The sequence below is a fragment of the Phascolarctos cinereus genome, unplaced genomic scaffold (genome assembly GCF_003287225.1).
Source record: "Phascolarctos cinereus isolate Bilbo 61053 unplaced genomic scaffold, phaCin_HiC Scaffold_726;HRSCAF=1367, whole genome shotgun sequence".
Lineage (NCBI taxonomy): Eukaryota > Metazoa > Chordata > Mammalia > Diprotodontia > Phascolarctidae > Phascolarctos > Phascolarctos cinereus.
Window position 1 is genome coordinate 357,069,760 of NW_027556098.1, and position 13,711 is coordinate 357,083,470.

General features: G+C 41.0%; 1 protein-coding gene and 1 non-coding gene across 2 annotated transcripts in view; both read right to left on the minus strand.

Annotated features, from left to right (window-relative positions):
• Positions 1–13,711, minus strand: part of PSMB2 (proteasome 20S subunit beta 2) — a 33,925-nt gene that overhangs the window by 2,023 nt on the left and 18,191 nt on the right. The window contains exons 4-5 of the mRNA XM_020983694.2: positions 2,139–2,301; positions 163–212 (exon numbers count right to left, since the gene is read on the minus strand). Coding sequence (XP_020839353.1) covers positions 163–212; positions 2,139–2,301 — 213 coding nt within the window. The remainder of the gene's footprint in view (positions 1–162; positions 213–2,138; positions 2,302–13,711) is intronic.
• On the minus strand, positions 10,679–10,782 carry LOC144454588 (U6 spliceosomal RNA). Its single transcript, XR_013483109.1, has one exon. It is a non-coding gene; the product is annotated as a U6 spliceosomal RNA (small nuclear RNA).

Genomic DNA, 13,711 nt, shown 5'->3' on the forward strand with positions numbered 1-13,711 from the left:
CCCAAATCCTCCCCTCAGTAGCCACTCCACATCTGGCTAGTGGGTATTTATTACGCCTTCTGGCAAGGACAGGAAAAAAAATGCGACTGAGGAACAGGAAAAATATTGGCAAACACAAGCAGACAAACATTCCTTTCTCAAGATCACATGGGAGCCACTCACCTCTTCCAGACATTTCTTCAGGAGCTCTACTGCCTCCTCACGTGTGATACCTGAAAGAGAAAACACAGACACACTGCTACACACAGGTTGCTTTAATTATAGCCTAACTCTCCTACCCCAAACATTTTATTAAATTCAAACAGCTTTTTCAGCTCAGTGCACACACGACCAAAAGAAAAGAGTTGAAGAAAAACTCCCCTTCCAACTTGGAGCAAACACATTCCATATGTACTCCAGGGTGCCCTGGACCCGAGTGTTCCCACTGCCACAAGCCATTGCAAATCGATTTGTTACAGGGAATGGGAAGCATGACGGAATTTTGCCTCCCATGGCCAGGGATCTGCCTTTGGAGAAGTCCAGCCGTCTCTCTCCCCTTGACTTTATTACGGATTTAAATCAGCTCCATCTGCCTAGGGCCGGCTGCAAGTTAAGGGGAAAAGCAGGGCCTGGGTTTCAGTGCTACTTTCCCTGCTGGGTATTAAGTATAACAATAGGGAAGGCACGTGTGGGCTATCTCTGTGATTCTCACACATTAGGGCGAAAAGGAGCTCTCAATGGGGATGGTAAACTGGGATGACATGTTGTGCAATTAGGGTTTGGGGGGCTTGGGTTTTTTCGTCCTTGTTTTTGGTGGGCAGGCTGGAAGAATCACTGATGAGTCACAAAAGAATTACTAAAAGACAAGGGCTAGTAACGTCTTAGACAGAGATTATAATGCTGGTTTGGTTGAGCTTATAGGAAATGGAAACAGCAACAAATGGAAACAATTCATTTTTATTGTGCTTGATGGAGAGGGAAAGAGGAAAATTTGGAGCAAAAGTTATCTGAACTCATGGCCAAGCTAGGGCTCATCACAAACTAAGGCTATCAGAACCACCTGTTCCTTGCAATTGTTAATGCAGGCGCTAGGATGCACAGCCTTGGGCTGGAAGGAAGAAGGAGCTATAAGGCCAGAGTCAAACACAACTCAGGATCCCGATGTCCATGATTTTTGTTGCAAGTTGATTAGTAGGTCTAGACAAAACAGCACCTTACTGATGTCAGTGTCTCCCCCACCCCTAGCACAAGGTTTGCACACAGTTTAATAATGTTTGTCAAACTGAACTGGAAAACTACTCTTGCTCTCCAAGGGGAGACTGCTAGTGGTCAATACTGATCTAGAGGATAGGGTAGATATAGAAATGATGGGTCAAAAACGGGTTAAAAAACCAGAGCCACAGCTCGCTCTGGGACTTTCATGGCTCTCTGTCTCACCCACTCTCCCCAGGCCACTGAATTCTTAAGGCAATTGACTGACCACCTGTTCAATTCCATGGGAGCTGTAGATCGGGTGCCAATGATGCACAGAGGGACAAAATGAGAAACAAATTCCAAATGCTGAAGACCAACAATGCCAAGGCTTGTTAAACACAGGTTTGCCAAAACGAGAAGATCTGATTTAGTAAAAAAGCTCTGCCTATCAGCGACATTTCTCAGGGAAAAAAAAGACTGTTTCGCTGGCAAGATAAAGAGGTTGCTTCAGATTTCTGAAGAACACCAAGACCCACATGACATGATTAAGTGCATTTATCTGGAAGGAAAACACATCATTAAGACTGATGCTTCACAGACTCTCTGGGCTGGTCACCTTGCCCTGCCTGTCTCTCAGTAAGAGTGCCCAAGTCATCATGCAGACTCTGTCCGAAGACCTTCTGTGACAGAGAACCCATTACCCCCAAGCTGCTCATTCACTTCTGGACATCTCTGATGAAGAAGTTCTTCTTTATCTTGAGGCTAATTCTGCTTTATTTTACTTAGTGGAACAAGATGAATCCTTGGTCACCAAGCTAGTCCTTCCAATACCAGCTGGCTTCCATTTGTGCCAGTCAAATACCATCGGTCCAGCCCTGGTGACCCATCTTTGTGTGCCAGTGGACAGCGCTGAGAACCAGCCAGATGCAGCTCTGCGGTTTCCTCCAGCGAACACTGTTACTTACTTGGTTTGTAATAACGATCTAGGATGCTGAGGGTCAAGAAGGCGCCATAACCATGGGCTGCAAAGGGAGCTTTGGCTAGGGCTGCCAGGTAGTCCATATAGTACAGTGCGGGGCCTTCATGCTCATCATAGCCGGCCAACAGGAGGTTGACATGGTATGGGGTCTGTGGAAGAAAACACGGCACAGCTTTGCTTTAAAGCACCAATACGAACTTGCTTTTTCAAGTCAATGGTGTTTCCCCAAACCCTCCCACTGAGAAGAAGATGTTCCTTAGCAGCTGAACAAACCATCCTTCAAAGACTATTTCAACAGAGAACCCAGGATGAGGAAGCTGGGGGTAGGGAGACGCAGTGCTGCTTTCTTCTAATACAAGTGCATTTTTGGCATACTGCTGTTGCCTCGAGGCCCATCTCCAGAGAAGGCTACAGAACAAGAGTACGTGGTCAGCTTCCAAGATGAAGCTCGGACTCCACTAGGAGCCCTGCACGTCCAACACTAAGGAGGGTGGCAATCACAAACGTGGGAGTGTACTGGCCCAAACCAGGCCTTTCATTATTAATGTTTAAGACCCTGACAGTTGGACCAAAATAGTACATAGTGGCCTGGCTATTTATATAAATGTGAAAGAAATTATGTTCACCAGAGGCATTAACAATCAATGCTCACCTTGTTCTATGGGGGAAAAGGGAAGAAAAGAGGGATGGAGGAAGTTCTTAAGTGTAAAAAAACATTAGACAAACAGAAGAGCTACATCCTTAAATGAAATGCTGTAATTTTTCTTCAAGAAACCAAGGTTTTAAAAATAATTTCTAAGGCTGCTTGGAACTCATCTGTATTCTTTCCCATTCTTGATACCCTGTAGTCTCAGACGCAGCTCTGGCAGGGAAAATTTGGAGAAACTTACCTCATTCTTCACATCCAAAAGAGACCACCCATTTGTACTGCAAGAGCCTGGAAATTTACCGCATGAAGTTCATAGAATGGCTAATGCTTTAAAGCCCTTGCTAGTGATCTTCCATTTTACACGGTTTCATTTTTTTCTACATAATATGTATTCATCTTACATTTGCTGCAGTGGGGAACCGTGTATATATATGGTTATGCATGTATTCTAAAACATATGTGATTATATGCACATTACTCTCAAAGACCTTAACACGCTATCATAGAGCACAGAATGATACAAGTTCATGGAATTGGATTATATGCCTATAAAAAGTGGCATTTTACATTTTTGAGTACTAAATTATTAATACAGATATTTGGCAGCCAGAGAAAACCACATAAGAGCGAATGAAAATATTATGCATTCATTAGAAAACTGAAGTAGATTAGGTGGCCAGCCTAAGTAAGAGGGCTCACTAAATACCTGCTATAGACTAGAAAACAGCCCTAAACCACAGGGTTTGATCAAGCTGACAGAGTCCTGAAAAAAGACAAACTCACAAGTTATTGAAACTTCCACTGCTGGCCCATCACATTTTCAGAGAATATATTAAGAGACAGCAAGAGTCCAGAGACTCTTAGGTTTTCAATCTGGTTCAATGTTCAACTTTCTAGCAAATCTGAGTTGGGGTGAGACATTCCTTTAATTTCTATGTACCGATTTCCTCATCTATAAAATGGAATTAATGACCCTTTCTTTTTTTGACCTCTTTGTAAGTAAACATGCTTTCCAAATTCAAAGAATATTCAAGACTATGACTGGTAGCTTAGTGTTCCCACAAGAACAAAATGCTTAATTAATCTAGATGGATAGACAGAGAGAACTGAATAACTTTTGTGTCTGTTTTGCACCTAACACAGTCCTACAAAATAGGTATACACAAGATAGTTTGTTGCTCTTACAGTTAAAATTAGAATAGTACTTTTACTATTTACTTGTCTCTACTACGGCTTCTTTTGTTGACCAATATCAGCCAAAACTGTTTGGTCCCCTTATTTGTCCCAGAACACAAAACATGTGCATCTTACAGCTTTAAATGGTTATTTGTCTTCTGTTGACTGGCCCAATCCCAGTGGCCGGAACACTACAGGGCAGCAGTCTACATCATAGCTCCAGAGCTGCAAAAATGTACTTAAGATCAAACTTGGAAAACACAAAGCGCTCAGACTGCTGAAGCTAGGCATTTCATGAGGATCTTGCCTGCTCTACCCTTTCCTATTAGATCAAAGTATATTTACAACAAATACAGGAGATTAAAAAAGGCCACTATCAGAAGATCTTGGATGGAACCCTATGTCAAAAGAATTCCAGATGTAAGTTGTTACATAGATGCATCGCTTAATTGGTCTACATAATTTATTTATGCTTAAGCATCTGACATGTACTCACTAAAGTTGGTATTCAGAAGCCACCACACGAGGTACAGAAGATAACTCACAAATTATTGTGTGACTCTGAATTACCAACTTTTGTATGTGTGAGATGCTTAAGCATAAATAAATGGTGTTATCTAGACTAATTAAATCGATACATCTGTGAAACAACTTGCAGTTTCTGACATTCTTCTGACAGTGCTTCATGGAAGAGCTCTAGCTCACACTGTCTTTTTAAAATTTCAAATAAAGTCTTGTGTGCCATCACATTCTCACTCCTCTAGAAAGGTGGCATTTTAAATACTGAATACAGGGTTATGCTTCCCCACCTCTACACCTTCATGTTCTCGACTCAGTGTCTCTCTAAAACAAGATCATTCCCAATCCATTTTCTACAAACAAACCCCACATTTGACTCCTGTTTGTCTGTTTTGGAAAATATTCCATATATGTAAGCAGGTACAAGTGATCCCATAAGTATTAATGATGTTGGGTTAGCATCAAACTTGAATGTGTCACACATTTCAGCAATAAGCAGTTAATGTTTAATAGTGAAAGAAGTTAACAAGCATTTTATTAATGAAGACAGGGAAAGAGTGACTGATTGAACCAATTAAATCACATCAACAATTGAGAAATTGTCCAATTTTGATTTAACTCATGAGTATTATGAGAGGTAGTGTAACATAAATAATGGAAAAATAACCTTAGAGTTAGGAAGATCTGGGTTCAAGTCAAGACCCTTATTAGCTGTGTGACCACGAGTGAGTCCCTTAACTGCTCAGTGATCCACATAGCAAGCTCAGTGACCCATGTGGCATGCCCAAAGGAGAAGGGGTAGATCAGTGTAGGTGGAGAGAGGGAGTCTCTACTCTGAGTTCCCAGGACATTTGAATATTACAAGCCCAGACCCTCACCAATAAACAGTATTACATTTATTGTTCCTTTCCTTAGCCTCAGGAGAGAACTTCTTATATCAGCTCTTAGATGATTATTGCACTGAGCAGATACTTCCTGTTTTGGCTAGGTCCAGGCATTCAAAACTCAAAGAACAGGCCCAAAAGGTATTTAAATCTCTCAAGGCTAATTCCTCTCAGGCCTTAATGTAAGCATGTTTACTATCAGAAACATTTCTACAGAAAACTCATGGAAATAAGGCTCATAGCAAAGCAATCCCTTCTGTGCCTGACACTAATATGGATCAGGTACCTACAAACTTAGGGGCGTCAGCTCAGGTTGTATGCAGTGGGAGATTCCCTGGAAGGCAGATACACAACGTGTAACATCCTAAATATTCACCTCCATTTCTATTTTGTCAATAACTATTTGTATATGCCCATACGTTTAGCACTGCTCTCCCCTCCCCCCAACAGGGAAGTTAGAAAGTCCACTCTCATTCTAAGTGCCTACACATACCCCTGTAATGCCAACAGCTGTTTTTTATTTTGTGCTGCCATTTTTAACTTTATTTCATTACGTGAGAACTTTCCCAATTAATTTATAAAAGTGGGCAGTTATCAGTCATCACTGGATGCTCAATCCCACTTCACAAAGGAAGGAGACAAGCATTTATTAAGTAACTACTATGTGCTAGGCTCTGTGCAAATGTCCATTTATACCTCACAACAACTCTGAGAGGCAGGTGCCATTATTACCCCTATTTTACAGATGAGGAAACCAAGGCAGACAGTGTCTAAGTCACGTGCCAGGGTCCCACAGCTAGTAAGCATGTGAGGCTGGATTTGAGCTCAGGTCTTTTTGATTCCAGGACCAGCACTCTGTGCCCTCTGGCGCCCCCAGCTGTGTGGTCTGCACAACTTTGTATTGGATTACACTGTGCCATATTCTCTAAGGGTTCCACGTCTCTTGCTCTTGCCTCCCTAGTTAAACAAGGTCTTCTGGATTGAGACACTATCCTTGACTTCTTTTGAATTATTTCCAGCATCCGGTCCAGAGCTTGACACAAGGGAGTGAAATTACCACAAGCATTTCATGTGAACATTTCAGTTCATGCCATCACTGTCAATGACAAGTTAGGGGCTTACTGTATAAATATGAATACAGTCTGTTTTAAAGTCAAGTCCGTTTCAGCACCCAAATGAAGAAAGAGGGACTGTTCTGGTGATCCAACTAAGTTAATTTCTGAATCTGAAATAATAGTGGAATCAGAAGATCTGGGTTTTTGAATCCTGGCACTGCCACTTACTTAGTCACTCACTTTCTCTAAGTCTCAGGTTCCTCAGACATAAAATAGGGATAAAAGTACTACTTACATCTCAAGACAGGTGAGACAATCAAATGAGATAAGAGATTTAGGCACTCTAAACTGGCATGCAAATATAAGGTATTATTACTATAAATCTAAAACATTTCCCATAATCTGTAAGGGAAAAAAAATGCTAGGAAAGTATACTAGTAAATTACAAATTGCCTTCTTTCTTATCTTAACAATGCAATGTTTATTTAAAATGTACCACTTTTCTGATCTTTCTTTTGTATCCTATATCTGAATGAACAGCTGGACATCACAGGGGAACCACTGAAATGACAAAAGTTCCCTGAAGGTTGAAATATAAGGGTAGGGGAATGGCCATTAAACATATGAACCCTTGAAAAATAGCGTGGAAAGAACTGGAGATGGAAGATCATAGTTCTGGTCCCCATCCTGCCACTCATTTGACATGGGTCCACAGGCATGCTCCTCCTTCTTTCTGGGACTCAGTTCTCTCCACTGTAAAATGACTTGAGCCTCTCTAAGATCCCTTCTAACCAGACTACCATATGATTCTTTACCTACTTCTTATTACTCTTTAGGCATTCTGGAAAAAAATCGCACCCCCCCCCCAAGCCCTCTCCTATGCTTAGGTTATAGTTTTTACATCTAAAGGGAAGGCAAGCAAATTCTGTTAGAGACAGTATTTGCTACCTCTCAACTCTTGATGCATACCCAACTTTTTGTATTTCTTTCCTCTGATTTAAAAGAAACACACTGTAGCGATTAGAAGAGCGTGAAATTCCATAAATTTTATAGCTAAAGAGAACAGTTGTGATAAATACACTGAAACAACAAAATCAGCGACAGGAGTCTGGGCGGTGACAAGCAGCGGTGTGACATCTGGCGGAAGCCAAAGTCACAGCAAGGGGGAGTGAGGTGGGCGTGAGGAAGCATCCTGCCGAGCGTGGACACGGAAAAGGAGAGGAATTGACAGGCTTCCTTTGGACTCAGGCCAGCCTTTGCCACCTCTAATTGAATAGGACACCACTCTGAACTGAGGTGCCTCAGAAATTCTGCTATTTCTTTACTACAAAATAATGGGCAGCACCCTGGTATGCTAAGCAGTACATGAGCTACGTGCTTCCATTTCCAGGGCATTAGCAGTCTGGTGGGGGGCAGGGAGGGGCAGGGAATAAAGAGCTGGTGGGACAAGGCAATCTGTATAACGATGACATCGATGCTACGAGTAAACCTGGACAAACCACAGAATGTGCTTCAAACTTAGACACAATCTGCCCCTCTTTCTAGGCCAATCTAGGAGCTATCAAATATCATTTCCGAGACCAGGCTTTTAGCAATAGCCTTATAGGAATATTTCACATCTAAATGATTTACACAACTTGTTCACATGGGTATGATACACAGTGGCCCCAGTACATCAGTCTTGCTTATAATTTCCCATCCAAATGCACATTTCATACTTCAATTTCATGTAGGCCTGGGGAGACCCAATCTATCAACTCTACTCCTCACCCCAGCTTCTGATATACTCCTGCATCTTGAAAGGTAAACTCCTTTTCCTAAATGAAATATAAATGGTAACAGGCAGAAACTAGCTTTTGACGTTTAGTCCATTCAGGTGTTCTGCCCATTAAATATGACAAAGGAAAAGATGAAACATTCTTAATTCATATCAAAGTAGACTCCGAAAATTAAAATCCCAACAGAGCCTATGCTGGTCAGTCCAAATCTGCAGTTCTGTATCCAATTCTAGTAACCATGTTTTACAAAGGATATCAACTAGACTGTATCTAGGTGGGTGAACAGATCAATAAAGGGTATGGAAACCATGCAATAATAACAGTAGTTGAATGGTGAGGTTTAGCTTATGTGAGCCTTCAACCTCACTTCCTGGATAGAAATTCTTTCCTCTTCTCCCCCTTCATACAAATATTTATGTACCCAGTTCATATATTTCATATGTACTTATATCTATTTTATATTATGGTTATTTGTACATGTCTTATCTCTTCCACTAAATTGTAAGCTCCTCAATGGCAGGGATTATGTTGTATTCATCTTCCTATTTTCCCCACTGTCTAGAACAAGGCACTTTAACAGACACGATAAATATTTGTTGAATGAATGGCTTGATAGATAATTTCAAATATCTTTAGAGTTGGAGAAATGATGGTGTGGTAGAAAAAGCATTTATGAAAAATATGGAAGTGCTGAATATGACTTTAGATATGACATAACCTTCTGCAACATTTCTATCTTTAAAATGAAGGGTTAGATTAGATGGTCTCTATAAAGTCCTTTCCAATACTCTATACAGGATTCATACTTGTTCTGTGTATCAAAGGGAGAGTATGAAGTCTAAAGGACAGAAATTATAAAGAAATAGATTTTGGCATAATATGAGACTTTCTTAACACTAGGAGCTATTTAAAAAAAAAACAAAACAGAGGAATGATGAGTTTTGTGAAGTAATGAGCTTCTCTGCAAGTTAGATAACCCTAACGTCCTAATATATCATCTCTTCTGTGCCTCTCTCCTTTTAAACACATTCATTGTCTTCAGCAGGACTTTTAGTCTGTCTCTCAGTATTCTCCCATGCTGTCACCTTTGTTTTAACTTTTGTTTCCTCTCTGCTAATCTTGACCCTTTAGTTTAAAGATATACACCATCTCCTGGAATACCTTGCTCCACCATCCTATTATCATTCATACCCTGCCAACTGTAAATTCCTCTCACCATCTACCTCCTTTGTTCCTATTTGTGTGCATCTGAAAGGTGGTGGAAGAAGTCATGCAACAGTACTGAGTCCACTACAAAATTGGGCCCACTTTACACCAAGGCAATGCTTTTACTCCTCTCTATTTCATCTCTTCATGCCTCTTACAATACTTCTCCCCTACATCCTCTCAACAGAGAAATTTTACTCATACTTTTCTGAGAAAATAGAGTCCATTCATCATTAGTTGCCTTTTATCCCCTACTTTATATCCCTTTCTATTCTTTTTTTTTCCCCTTTGGCTAGGCGGTGGGGTTAAGTGACTTGCCTACGGTCACACAGCTAGTAAGTGTTATGTGTCTGAGGCCGGATTTGAACTCCGGTCCTCCTGAATCCAGGGGCCGATGCTCTATCCACTGTGCCACCTAGCTTCCCCGCAATTTTCAATCTCTTCCTATCTAATGGCTCCCTTTACAATGCCTATGGAAACACCAAACTCAACCAATTCTCAAAAAACCTTCACTGATATGATCATGGCCTTTTCTCAATCAATCAAAAAACATTTATTAAGCACTGATTATGTGCCAACCATTGGGCTAAGTGTTACAAAACACAAAAGTGAGGGGGCAGCTAGGTGGTGCAGTGGATAGAGAACTGACTCTGAAGTCAAGAGGACCTGAATTCAAATCCAGCCTCACACCAAACACTTGATACTTACTAGCTGTGTGACCCTGGGCAAGTCACTTAACCCCAAGTGCCTTAAAAAAAATACAAAAGTGAAATAGGCCTTCCCTTCAAAGAGCTTATATTCTAACGAGAGGCAATGTATATACATAATACAAACATAGTTTTAGAGGGCATATGCTAACTAGCAGCTGAAGGAACTATGAAAGGCTCCATGTAGAAGATAACACTTGACTTGTCTCCTAAAGGAAACCAGGGATTCTGAGAGGTGAGGTGAGGTGGGAGTGCATTTCAGGTATAGGGGACAGCAACTGCAAAGGCTGCAGACAGATGGGAGCATTGTGGGTCTCCAACAGCAAGGAGGCCTGTATGACTGCAGAGCACACAGAGGGCAGTAATGGGAAAAGAAGGCTGGAAAGGTAGAAAGGAGCCTCATTGTGAAGAGCTTTAAAGGCCAAAGACACGAGCTTATATCTGATTCCAGAGGCAATAGGGATCCATTGGAGCTTACTGACTAGCTCAATAAACCCACTCATTTATATGATTTGAACTGTATATAAAAAAATTTTTTTTAAATTATATTTTTTAAAAAAGGAATGCTTCATGAATTTGAGTGTCATCCTTGTGCAGGGGCCATGCTAATCTCTGTATCGTTCCAATTTTAGTATATGTGCTGCCGAAGCGAGCACCTGGAACTGTATTTTGGGAGAATCACCGTGGCTGCCTTGTGGAGGGTGGCTTGGAGCTAGGAGACCAACTTGGAGGCTACTACAATAGTCCAGATTCGAGCTGATGAAGGCCTGAACTAAGATGATGATAATTTGAGCGTTAAGAATGTAGGCAAGAGATGTAGACATGGGATATCATTTGGCAATGACTAGACATGTGGGCTGAGTACCTTGAGTCCATCAACTCTCTGTCAGGAAATAACATACTTCATCATAGGTCCTCTGAAGACATGGCTGATCTTTCAAAGTTGTTTTTCTTCACAATGTTCCTGTCTTTTGCACAAATAGTTAATCTGGTTCTGCTTGTTTCATTCTATCAGTTCAAGCAGGTCTTCCTAGGTTTCTGAAGCCATCTATTCCATCATTTCTAATAGTGCAATAATATTCCATTACATCCATATGCCACAATTTGTTTAGCCTGTCCCCAACTGACGGCTTCAACTGTCGTCGTTTCTTCTCCCCTTCTAATCCCCCTAAAAGTCCACAAGTTGGTTTGTCTTGCATTGTTACTTCTCTGGTATTATCCTCTCTTAGCCAGCTCCACTCCTTGCAGCTACTTGTCTGCCTGTTGATTTTTATTTCTATAATAAACTGGTGTGTGTAGTCAACCCTCCTTTGTCTATTTGAGATGAAAGTGAGGTTTATTTAATGTCTACTGCCCCTGTTTTTTCATGTTTTTGTATTTTTTTTCTCATGCAACTCAATTATGAGAAATAGCACATTCCACCCCTTTCTTTCTGCTTTTATGCTACCTTTTTTTTAAAAGAAACCCTTTAATGAGTTTTTGGATTGGTGATACCTTCTTTCACTAACAGCAAGATTCTGTTTAACAGTATGAGAAAAGAAAGGTAAGAAGGTGGTATCTATCCCCTACTTTTCTAAATATTCATTTCTCAAGTATTTGTGGCCATTTTCCTTTTTAAAAGGAAACTCAGAAAATTATTTGGTTTCCTTTTCCAACAATGCCAGTAACAGGCTTCAATGTACCAAAGCTCAATGATCGCAGAAAATCTCTTAAGACTTAAACCATATATCCATGAAACTGAGCTCTATCCTTAGGATAGTAAATTAATAAATGACTTAATGCCTTGACCAGCTTCAAGTCCACATCCTACATTTTTTTTGCAGGGGGGGGAGGCAATTGGGGTTAAGTGATTTGCCTAGGGTCACACAGATAGTTAAGTATCAAGTGTCTGAGGTCACATTTGAACTCAGGTCCTCCTGACTACAGAGCAGATGCTCTACCCACTGTGCCACCTAGCTGCCCCTCAAGTCCACATTCTAAATGTAAACAGAAGGTGGTATTGTAACGTAGTAGAAGGAACACTGGGTTAGGAGCCAGGGAACCTGGACTCTAATTCCAGTCCTGCCATGAATTAGCTGAATGACCTTGAACATATTACTTAATTTCTCTGAGTCCCAGTTTTTTCCTCTATAAAATAAATCTGGATGTTCTACACAATCTCTAAACTACTTTTCTAGTCTATATACTTATATATATACACCTATATACCTCTCTCCATATATACCTATGTATACCACACCCACACACATACCCCTTTAGAAAATAACTCTTTAGCTTACTGCTTAATTTTAGATATTTATATCATAACAAAATAAACAATGGCTATACTTGGGTGGTAACTACCAACCCCAAATATCCTGAACTTGACAACATAAGAGAAGGGAAAACCTTACCAACTGCACCTAGAAAGGATCTTCATGTGCAGAAATTAAATGAATTTCAGGAACATAAATGCTATCAGCGTCATGTTAAAGACTTTGTAGCGATCTCAAATGGAACACAGATATGGTATTATAAAGTCCCTAAGTCAGTGAAGTTGTAATGTAGGATAGATCAAATGAGACAGCAAACGTAAAGCATATCGCAAACCTTAAAGTGCTACATAAATTCTATGACTGCTGTTTTTATTATTGTTGTTACTATTATTTCTCAGTCTATAAACAGAAGCAGGATTAATTTAGGGGCAGGAGAAAAAACTGCAGCTCTCAGCCTGCTGCTTAGTCTCCTTGCCTTGTCTCCTCTCCATCTAGCCCATCCTTCACTCGGCTGTCAAACTGCTCTTCCTAAAAGACTCTTCTATTCCCATTCAATGAACACACGGTTCTCTATTACCCCTAGAGCAAATATAAGATCTTGTTTGGCTTCCAAAGCTCTTTATAATCGGGCCCCTACAGTTTCCTCAACTGTAAAATGGGGATAACAGCACCCACCTTACAGGATTGTTGTGAGGCTCAAATAAGATATTTGTAAAGGCACTTCACAATGCTTGTTCCTTCCCTTACTTTTCCATTTTCTTACACCAGGCTTCTCACACCCCCTCCACATCCTCTGTGACACAGTGACACTGACCTCCCTGTTGTTCCATGCACAGGACACTCTCCTTCAACTCTGAACTTTCCACTCGCTGTCCTCCATGCTTGGAACACTGTCCCTACTCACCTCTGCCTCCTGGCTTCCTTCAAGTCTCAGCTAAAGTCTCACCCTTCTGCGAGAAGCCTTTCCCTGTCCTCCTCAATCTTAGCGCCCTCCTTCTGAGATTACCCTGAATTTATCCTGTGTGCACCTTGTTGACACATGGTTGTTTTCATGTTGTCTCCCCCATTAGACTGTGAGCTCTTTGAAAGCAGAGACTTTGTATCCTCAGCACTCAGCAGTGACTGGAACACTGCAAGAAATGGATAAATGCTTGTTGACTGACAACTAATTTAGCTGGAGTCCTCCAGGAAGTTTTGCCAACACCTCAAACTCAATATGATCAAAAGAAACTCCTCCTCCTCCTTTTCAGCTGGCTTCTCTTCCTAATACATTCACTTCTGTTGATGGTATCACCATTCCCTTTCAGCCAGACTGGAATCTCTGATGTAC